General features: G+C 54.3%; 1 protein-coding gene across 1 annotated transcript; it reads right to left on the bottom strand.

Annotated features, from left to right (window-relative positions):
- Positions 1 to 4,502: 4,502 nt before the first annotated feature.
- On the bottom strand, positions 4,503 to 8,012 carry LOC137306737 (RIIa domain-containing protein 1-like). Its single transcript, XM_067976104.1, has 4 exons — positions 7,867 to 8,012; positions 6,465 to 6,541; positions 5,532 to 5,578; positions 4,503 to 4,712 (listed from the first exon to the last, which is right to left on the bottom strand). The coding sequence occupies exons 1-4, from the start codon at positions 7,966 to 7,968 to the stop codon at positions 4,639 to 4,641; spliced, it is 300 nt and encodes a 99-aa protein (XP_067832205.1). The 5' UTR covers positions 7,969 to 8,012; the 3' UTR covers positions 4,503 to 4,638.
- Between the last annotated feature and the right edge of the window lie 3,695 nt (positions 8,013 to 11,707).

Raw genomic sequence — 11,707 nt, 5'->3', positions numbered from 1 at the left:
TTGTGTTCGAGAGGGAGGGGAAGGTGGGGGGGGGCGCGCGCAGGGTCGCTGCTCCTGATCGCTGACTCCTACTGGGAGCTGTGGATGTCGAGCAAGGAAAGAGAGCGAGGCCGGGCCGCGCGGTATCACCCCAAGGGCGAATAGCTGGCCTTTGCTCAGGTCAACAGCGGTCACTGTGTGTGTGTGTGTGTGTGTGTGTGTGGGGGATGGGAGAACGAGGCTGGGGCATGGTCCTTGGGGAGGTCGACTGGTGCGCACGGAAGCCCCAAAACTGCGAGGATTGGCGGCTTCGAGGAGGGAGGAGGGGAATACTGGCCGGGGGAAGGAGGGGGAGGCCTGAACCCGTGACCTGTTCGCCGTGTCTGCCGTTTGAAAGCCCCACGGGCGGGGAGAGCTGACTCTTGTGTTTGTGTGGTTTTTTTATTTTTTTTTCTTCTCTCCCGCCCCGCTCCTTGCAGAGAAGAAATGCGTGGCCAAGATGCTGGGCACCGTGACAGCGGGGAAGCATTTCTTCCAGAGCCAGCTCCAAGCCGCCCTGGAGAAACCACCACCCCCGCCCCCCGAGGACCCCAACGCCAGGCCGGGGCAGATTGTCCAACTGGTGTATGAGTAGGTGTCAGCCGAGCGCTCGGAAACAAAGGGTTAAAAAAAATGGCGTGGAATTTATAGCGCACAACCGTGTTTATACGCTACTAATGACGCTCTCCCCCCAAACTGGTATCCCTCTATTCCCTTCTCCCTCGTAGAATCATACAGCACAGAAAGCAGCCTTTCGGCCCATCGTGCCTGTGCTGGCTCTTTGAAAGAGCTGTCCGATTGGTCCCACTACCCCCCGCACCCTGCTCTTTCCCCCGTAGCCCTGCAATTGTTCCCTTTCGAGTATTTATCCAATTCCCCTTTTGAAAGTTATTATTGAATCTGCTTCCACCGCCCTTTCAGGCAGCGCGTTCCAGATCAGAACAACCCGCTGCGTAAAATAATCTTCCTCATCTCGCCTCCTTTCCTTTTGCCAATTATCCTGAGTCTGTGCCCTCTGGTTACCGCCCCCTCCTGCCAGCGGGAAACAACTTCCCCCCCACCCCCCCCCCCCGATCCACTCTATCAGAAACCCCTGATGATTGTGACCACTTCTGTTAAACCTCCCCGTTAACCTTCTCTGCTCGATTGCCGGATTTGCTGCCACCTGCTGTGGGAGCTTGGAGCTGCATGAAGTGGCCCACTGGCCGCGCGATTCTCAGGCTGAGCCAACCCGAGGGGAGGGGGTTCTGCAGCCCCCCCCCACCCCACCTCCTGTTACATTAGCACGGAGGAACTCCATAAGAGCATGGGTTCGGCAAGCAGTGAGGACGCCACCCACCTCTAGCTTAATAACCCTGCTGTATAATCCCTCGAGTGCAGAGGGTGATCTAATCGAGGGGTTTAAGATGATTAAAGGATTCGATAGGGTCGATGGAGAGAAACTATTTCCTCTGGTGGGAGAGAGTCCAGAACAAGGGGGGCAGAACCTTAAAATTAGAGCCGGGCCGTTCAGGGGTGATGTCAGGAAGCATTTCTTCACACAAAGGGGAGTGGGAATCTGGAACTCTCTCCCCCAAAAAAGCTGTTGAGGCCGGGGATCGATTGGTGCTTTCAAGACTGAGATTGATAGGTTTTGGGGATTAAGTGTTACGGAAGCAAAGGCGGGGAGATGCAGATCAGCCATGATCTAATTGGGAGAGATTTAGCGAACTGACCCACCTGAAAGGACGTCGCTGTCTGGAAAACGGTGATGTGGATTTTGGCTTCTCGGCTCTCCTGTTCTGCGCTGTGAGTCTCCCTCCGCTAACGGGGGCTGAGCGAGAGACTTGTGGCCGTGAATTGCCAAACTCTGATGCCCCGTATCCAAACTCGCACCGAGTCCCGTTCACCCGTCATCGCTGACCTACATCGGCTCCCGGTCCGGCAACGCCCCGATTTTAAAATTCTCATCCTCGTGTTGAAATCCCTCCATGTCCCTCGTGCACTCCCCTCCCTATCTCTGTCACCTCCTCCAGCCCGACAACCCTCCGAAATCTCTGCCCTCCTCCAATTCTGGCCTCTTGTCCGTCCCCCACTCCCTTCGCGCCCCCCCACCCACCATTGGCGGCCGTGCCTTCAGCTGCCTGGGCCCTAAGCGCTGGAATTCCCCCCCTAAACCTCTCCGCCTCTCTCTCTCCTCCTTTAAGACGCTCCTTAAAACCTCCCTCTTTGACCAAGCTTTTGGTCACCTGTCCCAATATCTCCCTTTGTGGCTCGGTGTCAAATTCTGACTGATAATCGCTCCCGCGAAGCACCTTCAGAAGTTTTACTACGTTAAAGGCGCTATATAAATGCAAGTTATTACATAGAATTTACAGCACAGGAACAGGCCATTCGGCCCAACTGGTCTATGCTGGTGTTCATGCTCCACACGAGCCTCCTCCCTCCCTACTTCATCTCACCCGATCAGCATATCCTTCTATTCCTTTCTCCCTCATGTACTTATCTAGCTTCTCCTTAAACGGGGAAGTTGTTACTGAGTTACGTGCTTGAGTTACGTGTTTAACCGCTGTCCCGCGCGGTGATCTCTGATCGTTTCTTTTTTTTTAACGTTTAAGAAACCCGGAGGCTGCCGGGGTGACCATAAACCAACGCTGGCTGCCCGACTTCATCATCCACCCCAACCTGATGTCGGAGAGGATCGAGGTGAGGCCCAAGCTGCTGAACTGGCCCGTGCCCCCCAGCCGGGCTTTACACTGAGCCCCCTCCGTCGAGAGGGGACGGGAACGAGGGGGAGGCACAGAACCCAGCCCCCTCCCCACCACCCCCGCCGAGCCGGACGCTGGCGGCCCTTCTCGCCCGCGCGCTGAAGGATTGCGGGGAATCGGAAGGGTCAGCTGAAGAGGGTGGAGTTTACCTCCTCTATCTCCCACAGTGACTACACGTCGAAAAGTATTTAATTGACTGTAAAGCACTTTGGGACGTCCCGAGACCGTGAAAGGCGCTGATTGCAAGTCTTTCTTTCCCAGTCAACGCGGGCGTCCCTGTTGTGAATAAATCTGCAGCGCTGCACTGCTGATAGTTGTCCTTCATTCTGTACATCTCGTCCCGTCCACCGACGAGTCCAGGCTCCATCTGCACAAAGTGCTTCATCAAACCACCCGTTCTCCGGCTGCACTTTCCAGCAGTGGTGACTGGACAGTGACCCGGACCAGGAAACCCCTGGCTGAGTTTTTAATCCCCTGCCTTAACCCCCTCCACCCCACCCGGGTGCCGTTGCCAGATATCCTGCTCATCCAGCCCCCCTCCCCCCTACCCCGACCCCCACTGGGACCAACTAACAGCACAGACCGGGGATCGGATCTGGGCTCTGCCAGGCCTACACCATGTGTGTGGGAGGGGGGGACAGGGCCCCGCGAGAGGGAGGGGGGACAGGGCCCAGCGAGAGGGAGGGGGGGACAGGGCCCAGCGAGAGGGAGGGGGGGACAGGGCCCAGCGAGAGGGAGGGGGGGACAGGGCCCCGCGAGAGGGAGGGGGGACAGGGCCCAGCGAGAGGGAGGGGGGACAGGGCCCCGCGAGAGGGAGGGGGGACAGGGCCCAGCGAGAGGGAGGGGGGACAGGGCCCCGCGAGAGGGAGGGGGGACAGGGCCCCGCGAGGAGGGGGGGGGGGACAGGGCCCCGCGAGAGGGAGGGGGGACAGGGCCCCGCGAGAGGGAGGGGGGACAGGGCCCCGCGAGAGGGAGGGGGGACAGGGCCCCGCGAGAGGGAGGGGGGACAGGGCCCCGCGAGAGGGAGGGGGGACAGGGCCCCGCGAGGAGGGGGGGGGGACAGGGCCCCGCGAGAGGGGGGGGGACAGGGCCCCGCGAGAGGGGGGGGGACAGGGCCCCGCGAGGAGGGGGAGGGGACAGGGCCCCGCGAGAGGGGGGGGGGGAGACAGTGCCCCGTGAGGAGGGGGGAGACAGTGCCCCGTGAGGAGGGGGGAGACAGTGCCCCGTGAGGAGGGGGGAGACAGTGCCCCGTGAGGAGGGGGGAGACAGTGCCCCGTGAGGAGGGGGGAGACAGTGCCCCGTGAGGAGGGGGGAGACAGTGCCCCGTGAGGAGGGGGGAGACAGTGCCCCGTGAGGAGGGGGGAGACAGTGCCCCGTGAGGAGGGGGGGGAGACAGTGCCCCGCGAGGAGGGGGGAGACAGTGCCCCGTGAGGAGGGGGGAGACAGTGCCCCGTGAGGAGGGGGGAGACAGTGCCCCGCGAGGAGGGGGGAGACAGTGCCCCGTGAGGAGGGGGGGGGAGACAGTGCCCCGTGAGGAGGGGGGAGACAGTGCCCCGTGAGGAGGGGGGAGACAGTGCCCCGTGAGGAGGGGGGAGACAGTGCCCCGCGAGGAGGGGGGAGACAGTGCCCCGTGAGGAGGGGGGAGACAGTGCCCCGTGAGGAGGGGGGAGACAGTGCTGTGTTGACTCAGTCACCCTCTGATGTTAAAAGCTCACCCATTACACAAAGCGAGTCACATTGAACACACAGAACGTAGCGTTTTAATCGTCTCCACCTGTCAGATTGCCAGCGCGCCGAGCAGAGCGCGTTAAATTTCACGTGCGGTTTAGCTCGGAGATCCTCAGCGAGGAGGCCGCGCTCCCTGCGAGTCACTTCAACTCATTGCCCGCTGTCGCTCCTGCAGTATCCGAAGGATCCTCTCCGGCAGCTTGGCATTGGTGTAGTATTCTGCAGGGCAGAGAGGACACAGAGGGTGAATCGGCCACTGTGACTCTGCCCCCGCGCCCCCAAAGGCACGGACACGCCCTGGCCTACAGTGCTGAACATTCCATGCCCACTCTCCATACCTGTCGGTGCTGCCAGGATATTCAACCACGGCGGGGGGGAAATCACAGGCCTGATCCTGAGCTCACTCAACACGCACTTTCCAACAGAGCGACGTGGGACAGTGATTAGGAGCCAGGTGCCCTGGCTGCTGCTTCTCCCCTTCCCTAACCTAGGGGCACTGAGGCCAGCAACAGCCTTGCCTGCCAGCTTGGGCAGAGTTCAGCTCACTCAACACAGGCCTGGGAAGGAACCTGGGATGTTTCTGCTCTCCACTGCTCAGTGCCACACCTGGGGGAACTACCTGCCCTGGGAGTGTTTGATGGGACAGTGTAGAGGGAGCTTTACTCTGTATCTAACCCGTGCTGTACCTGCCCTGGGAGTGTTTGATGGGACAGTGTAGAGGGAGCTTTACTCTGTATCTAACCCGTGCTGTACCTGCCCTGGGAGTGTTTGATGGGACAGTGTAGAGGGAGCTTTACTCTGTATCTAACCCGTGCTGTACCTGCCCTGGGAGTGTTTGATGGGACAGTGTAGAGGGAGCTTTACTCTGTATCTAACCCTGTACCTGCCCTGGGAATGTTTGATGGGACAGTGTAGAGGGAGCTTTACTCTATCTAACCCACACTGTGCCTAGCTGATACAACAGGCAGGGGGATAACAGTTTGCTTCAGTTCGGTATTTGTGCAGGTTTCAAATTGCAACCGTGGAATTAAAACTCACCAGAGGCAAATTCCCGAATGTTTTTTGGTCTCTTTTGGAGCACAGACCTGGAAAGGAAATGGTGCAAGGGAATCATTTAATGGATTTTGTCTGAATCTACCTTCAAAGTCCATTTGTGTGAGGAAAAAAGAGCTAATCTGGTGACCAATAGCAATCAATGTAAAGCAGGAGATGAGATTACAGCTGAGGCACTTATTATAGTTTCTAATCACTCAGGGAGCCGATATTACAGTTTGTAATCACTCAGGGAGCCGATATTAGTTTGTAATCACTCAGGGAGCTGATATCACAGTTTGTAATCACTCAGGGAGCCGATATTACAGTTTGTAATCACTCAGGGAGCCGAAATTACAGTTTGTAATCACTCAGGGAGCCGATATTATAGTTTGTAATCACTCAGGGAGCCGATATTACAGTTTGTTATCACTCAGGGAGCCGATATTACAGTTTGTAATCACTCAGGGAGACGATATTACAGTTTGTAATCACTCAGGGAGCCGATATTACAGTCTGTAATCACTCAGGGAGCCGATATTACAGTCTGTAATCACTCAGGGAGCCGATATCACAGTTTGTAATCACTCAGGGAGCCGATATCACAGTTTGTAATCACTCAGGGAGCCGATATCACAATTTGTAATCACTCAGGGAGCCGATATTACAGTTTGTAATCACTCAGGGAGCCGATATTACAGTTTGTAATCACTCAGGGAGCCGAAATTACAGTTTGTAATCTCTCCTGGGAGCTGTCATTACAGCTTGTAACTGATGTCACGCTCACTGCCTCAATATCTTAAGGCATTCCATGTTGTAACAACTCAGTGTCTAAAGTGTCTCCTAAATCCCACCCCTTCTTCATTATCCTAGTTATAACCCTCGGTCTGTGGCCCTGCTACATTCCGTAATCAGCTATTTACAAACTGCTCTATTCACCTCATAAACTCTCCCAGCAGCACATCCACTTCTGGATGGTTCCTCAAGTAGTATTCGTTCGCAATTCGAGTGTTTATCTGGAACCAAGAAAGAAACAGATTGAACTATCAGAAATTACTTCAAAGCATTAGGGCAAAACTGAACCTGCCTTCATCCAGCAATTCTTCCTCAGTCCTGCATAGAAATGACCCTTGATCATTAACAAGAAAATGTGCCCGAATGTAAACTGATAACTCAAGCTCCAGAGTACATATTACACTAGAACCTCCAATATCTGTAGCCTACTAAGGGGTCAGCTGTGTCTAACTTGGTAGCACTCTCATCTTCTGATTCAGATGGTTATGGGTTCAAGTCCCACACAAGTGTACAGGGAGCTTTACTCTGTATCTAACCCTGTACCTGCCCTGGGAGTGTTTGATGGGACAGTGTAGAGGGAGCTTTACTCTGTATCTAACCCTGTACCTGCCCTGGGAGTGTTTGATGGGACAGTGTAGAGGGAGCTTTACTCTGTATCTAACCCTGTACCTGCCCTGGGAGTGTTTGATGGGACAGTGTGGAGGGAGCTTTACTCTGTATCTAACCCTGTACCTGCCCTGGGAGTGTTTGATGGGACAGTGTGGAGGGAGCTTTACTCTGTATCTAACCCTGTACCTGCCCTGGGAGTGTTTGATGGGACAGTGTAGAGGGAGCTTTACTCTGTATCTAACCCGTGCTGTACCTGCCCTGGGAGTGTTTGATGGGACAGTGTAGAGGGAGCTTTACTCTGTATCTAACCCGTGCTGTACCTGCCCTGGGAGTGTTTGATCGGACAGTGTAGAGGGAGCTTTACTCTGTATCTAACCCTGTACCTGCCCTGGGAGTGTTTGATGGGACAGTGTAGAGGGAGCTTTACTCTGTATCTAACCCTGTACCTGTCCTGGGAGTGTTTGATGGGACAGTGTAGAGGGAGCTTTACTCTGTATCTAACCCGAGCTGTACCTGCCCTGGGAGTGTTTGATGGGACAGTGTAGAGGGAGCTTTACTCTGTATCTAACCCTGTACCTGCCCTGGGAGTGTTTGATGGGACAGTGTAGAGGGAGCTTTACTCTGTAAATAACTCCCTATTATTTCCTTTCCCCTTTAACCAAATGTGGTTCTTTAAAGTGGGGGGAAGAAAAATCGAGAACAACTGCATCAAATTAAAAAATACAGGACTTGCCTTCCCCTTTAATTACAGTAATCCCGCCCACCCGGTTACGATTGGCTGGCTCGGACGTCAATCACCCGGACCTGTACTGTGATTGGTTGCCCCGTTGGCAAGCGCGGTGTCACTATGGCGACGGGTGCGCCAGTGCGTTTTGTATTTTTTTTTGAATTTAATTCCCACATCGGAGGGTGCTGGCGGACCAAGTGCGTACATCACCTTGAACTCCCACAGCCTGTTCTGCTGCTGGCTGTTGAGCGCCCTCGGGTCGTACGTCCCCATCCCGTAGGGAGGAGGAACCTCAGCCCCCGAGTCCGCCATCTCGCTGCGGGCTGCGTTGACCGTGGAGACCGCGCAGGCGCAGCGGCGACCGGGGCGGGGTTGAGCACGTGGTGCGCGGAGAACCAGTGGGCGCGCGGCACCTGGGGCTCACCATGGCGACCCTGGGGGGCGCACGTCACTGCTTGGTTACTGTAACCATGGAGCTGTCTCTAGGTGATGGCAGGGGCTGAGGGTACAAGGAGCCCCCCCCCCTGGGCTAGGCCCGTGTCAGGGACCCTCTACTCTGAGGGAGGGGGGCTCTGGCTGGCTGGCACCAAGCCCTGGCATTTTATGTCTAACATTTTAATAAGTTGTTAGCCTCCCTCGTCCCATCACAGGACCAGGGGCCAATGTGCATCGCGCACAATCGTAATGTGGGCAAGTGTGGCAGCCATTTTGTGCACAGCAAGATCCCACAAAAAAAACAGCATCAGGCTGAGTGACCAGCGTTTGGCGGTGCCCGTTGAGGGAGGAACGTTGGCCAGCGCACCAGGAGAACTCTCCCCGCCCTTCCTCCCAATTGTGCCGTGGGACCTCCTCCGTCCGCCCGGCAGGGTCTCTCGGTTTAACGTCCCACCCGAAAGACTCCCTCCGACGAGATTTGGGGGCGTCAGCCTGGATGACGGGCTCTAGTCCTGGAGTTGCGGATCAAACCCCCAACTTTTTGACTCAGAGATGGGAGCGTGAGCCAGGCTGAGATAATGACACTGTTTCAACACTCTCAATATCCCACAATGGGTGTGACCTGCCTTATATTATAAACTGCCGACATTCGAAAGGTGAACTATGGATGGAAAAGGCCCGAAATACGCAGCAACTCTTATCGGCTTCTGCAGGAGAAAAGAGAATCTAATGTTCCAGCTTCAGGCCCCATCATCAGAGCCTTCTACATTAACCCTGGTGGTCTGATGGAAGGACCCCGGTCAAAAGAGAGGCTGTGGTTAGAAATTGCGCCAAAATCTGGGATTTGAACCTGATTGAAGGTGGTAAGTGAGACAATGAGGGAAGGGAGTCAAAGCAAAGATGACAAAGTACTGTTAATCCATTTGTTTACTTAATAACTGTGTGAGAAGTTTATAACTTTTTCATCCACTGATAACAGATGGTTCCACCACTGCCATCTCTCCTTCGGGAGATCTCCGCACCGGTGCTGGTACTGGTTGGCACTGCCATTTATCACCAGCTCGTGGCATCGGCCTAAAGCTCTCCCTGCCGTCGACACTGATGTTGTGCTGGTACCCCTCTCACTTCCAATTGCTCAGGCCTCCTTTTTGGTGGTTCTGGAATGTTCCACGTAGACCAGGGCAAGGGAGAGGGTGATTCCCCTCTGCACTCCCACCCAAAATTGGCCTGGAGACCTTGGCAAGCCCCCTTTCGCCCCTACCTGGCTTCCAGATCGTTGGGTAGAAAGGAGGGAGGGGGGAGTTCTCCCGCCAATCCCTCTTTATAACATTAGGGGCCTTATCCGGCTTACCCCAGGCCTTATTAAAAACTGGCCTCCCATGGCTCTTCTACCTGAAAACCGTGCGTTTCCAGGTCCTGCCCCTCCACAGCACTCACAGCATATTTAAGCCAAGAGCCTGCCCCGGAACCCCAAAGGAATTAGTATTTCTCATCGTGAGACTCCCTCATCAGTAATACCAGTACTCCATGAGTAGGTGTCAGTGTTGCCAAAGACTAAAAGTGTCTACAGTCTTACCCGGGCATCAAGATGGGCCAAGCAGCAACAAAAGGGTGGTTGGCATCACACCATGCCACCTGTAGTCTTGGTGTAAGGGAGGCCTTTGGAGCTGGACCAGCTTCATTTGAAGATTAATTTTTTTTTTTGTGTTTGTGTTTCCATTGAATTTCCTGCCACTTGGCATCAAGTAAACACATGCCAGGCTCCACGCGGTGTAAAATGGCATCTGATCCTGCCCGGCCTCCCACCTTCCACCCTCCGTAAACTTGAGCTCATCCAAAACTCTGCTGCCCCGTATCCTGACTCGCACCAAGCCCCGTTCACCCTGTGCTCGCTGACTTATATTGGCTCTCGGTCCGGCAACGCCTGAAATTTAACATTCTTGTCCTCATGTTCAAATCCCTCCGTGGCACTCGCCCCCTCCCTGTCTCTGTAACCTCCTCCAGCCCTACAACCCTCCAAGGAGGGGTAAAAATTGGAAAGGAGCATCGAAGATTTCAAGTTTTCACTCCGACCCCATTCTAACTGCAACTAACAGCGCTGTACAATAAATCTCTCACTGCCATATCTTAAAGGGACACTAATTTTATGGGGAAAAAACTAGCTTGGCTTTATCCATTTAAGCAGGGAGATAGATGAATCATGCAACACCCTCATGATGCCTTGTGCACTTTATAATTTCCTCCAATTCTGGCCTCTTGCGCATCCCCGATTTTCTTCGCTCCACCATCGGTGACCGTGCCTCCTGCTGCCTAGCCCCTGAACCTCTCCGCCTCTCTCTCCTCCTTTAAGACGCTCCTTAAAACCCACCTCTTTGACCAAGCTTTTGGTCACCTGTCCTAATATCTCCTTATGTGGCTCGGTGTCAAATTTTGTCTGATAATGGCTCCTGTGAAGCACCTTGGGGACATTTTACCACATTAAAGGCGATGTTGGTTGTTGGTTGCCATCCAAACCAGCAGCTAAAGCAATTCACTTGGATTGGGAGGGAAAAAATACCTTAGAATCCCACTTCTGGATGTCCTGTACTGATCCCTGCTGGAAGAAGTGTGTGCGTGTTGAGTAGGGGGGGGGGCAGGGTCAGGCTGACCGTGAAGCCGCCCCCCGCGGTCGAATATTCAGTCCACACTCTGTCTAGGATCTCACATGAATCCCGCCCGGTTGGATGAGGTGTGGGAGGCCGGGCGGGGTAGCCAGTGCCCAAGCAAAAGTCAATACATTTCAGGAGAGGAGGGGTAAAAATTGGAAAGGGGCATCAAATGTTTCAAGTTTGACCCCCTTCCAACTGCAACTAACAGCGCTGTACAATAAATCTTGCACTGCCATATCTTAAAGGGACACCAATTTTATGGGGAAAAAATTAGCTTGGCTTTATTCATTTAAGCAGGGAGATAGATGAATCATGCAACACTCTCGTGATGCCTTGTACACTTTATAAGATGGTGAAAATCAGTGTGAATTACATCACTGAACCATCTGTTCTGAAATAAGTGAAGTATATTTTGCATAACACTCGTCCCTTGAATCATTGAAAGGCAGATGAATGTTAATGAATCATCATTCAGCCAGCCAGAGGAGCCAAGGTCAGGCCAACTGAAAATCAGGGATAATTTACATGGAGAAACAATGACTTTAAACAATAAAGGACATCCTTAGAGTGCGTCAGGCAGGGTATTGGGAGTTTAGGAGGAGCAAGAGAGGGAAGGACAGAGGATCACTGACCACAGTAGGATCAATGAGAGTGGGAAATAGAGATGGAAAGAGAGACAGAATGTGAGAGACAGTGGGAGGGAGGGTGAGAGACGGAAAGAGAGGGAGTGAGAGAGACAAGGGATAGAGAAGGAAAGAGAGACAGAATGTGAGAGACAGTGGGAGGGAGGGTGAGAGACGGGGAAAGAGAGGGAGAGAAAGAGAGACAGAATGTGAGAGACAGTGGGAGGGAGGGAGAGAGACAGGGGGAAAGAGAGGGAGTGAGAAAGGGGGAGAGAAAGAGAGACAGAATGTGAGAGACAGTGGGAGGGAGGGAGAGAGACAGGGGGAAAGAGAGGGAGTGAGAAA

The sequence above is a fragment of the Heptranchias perlo genome, chromosome 44, assembly GCF_035084215.1.
Source record: "Heptranchias perlo isolate sHepPer1 chromosome 44, sHepPer1.hap1, whole genome shotgun sequence".
NCBI lineage: Eukaryota > Metazoa > Chordata > Chondrichthyes > Hexanchiformes > Hexanchidae > Heptranchias > Heptranchias perlo.
The sequence above is the reverse complement of the archived record's forward strand: the minus strand, read 5'-3'. Positions and strand labels throughout refer to the sequence as shown.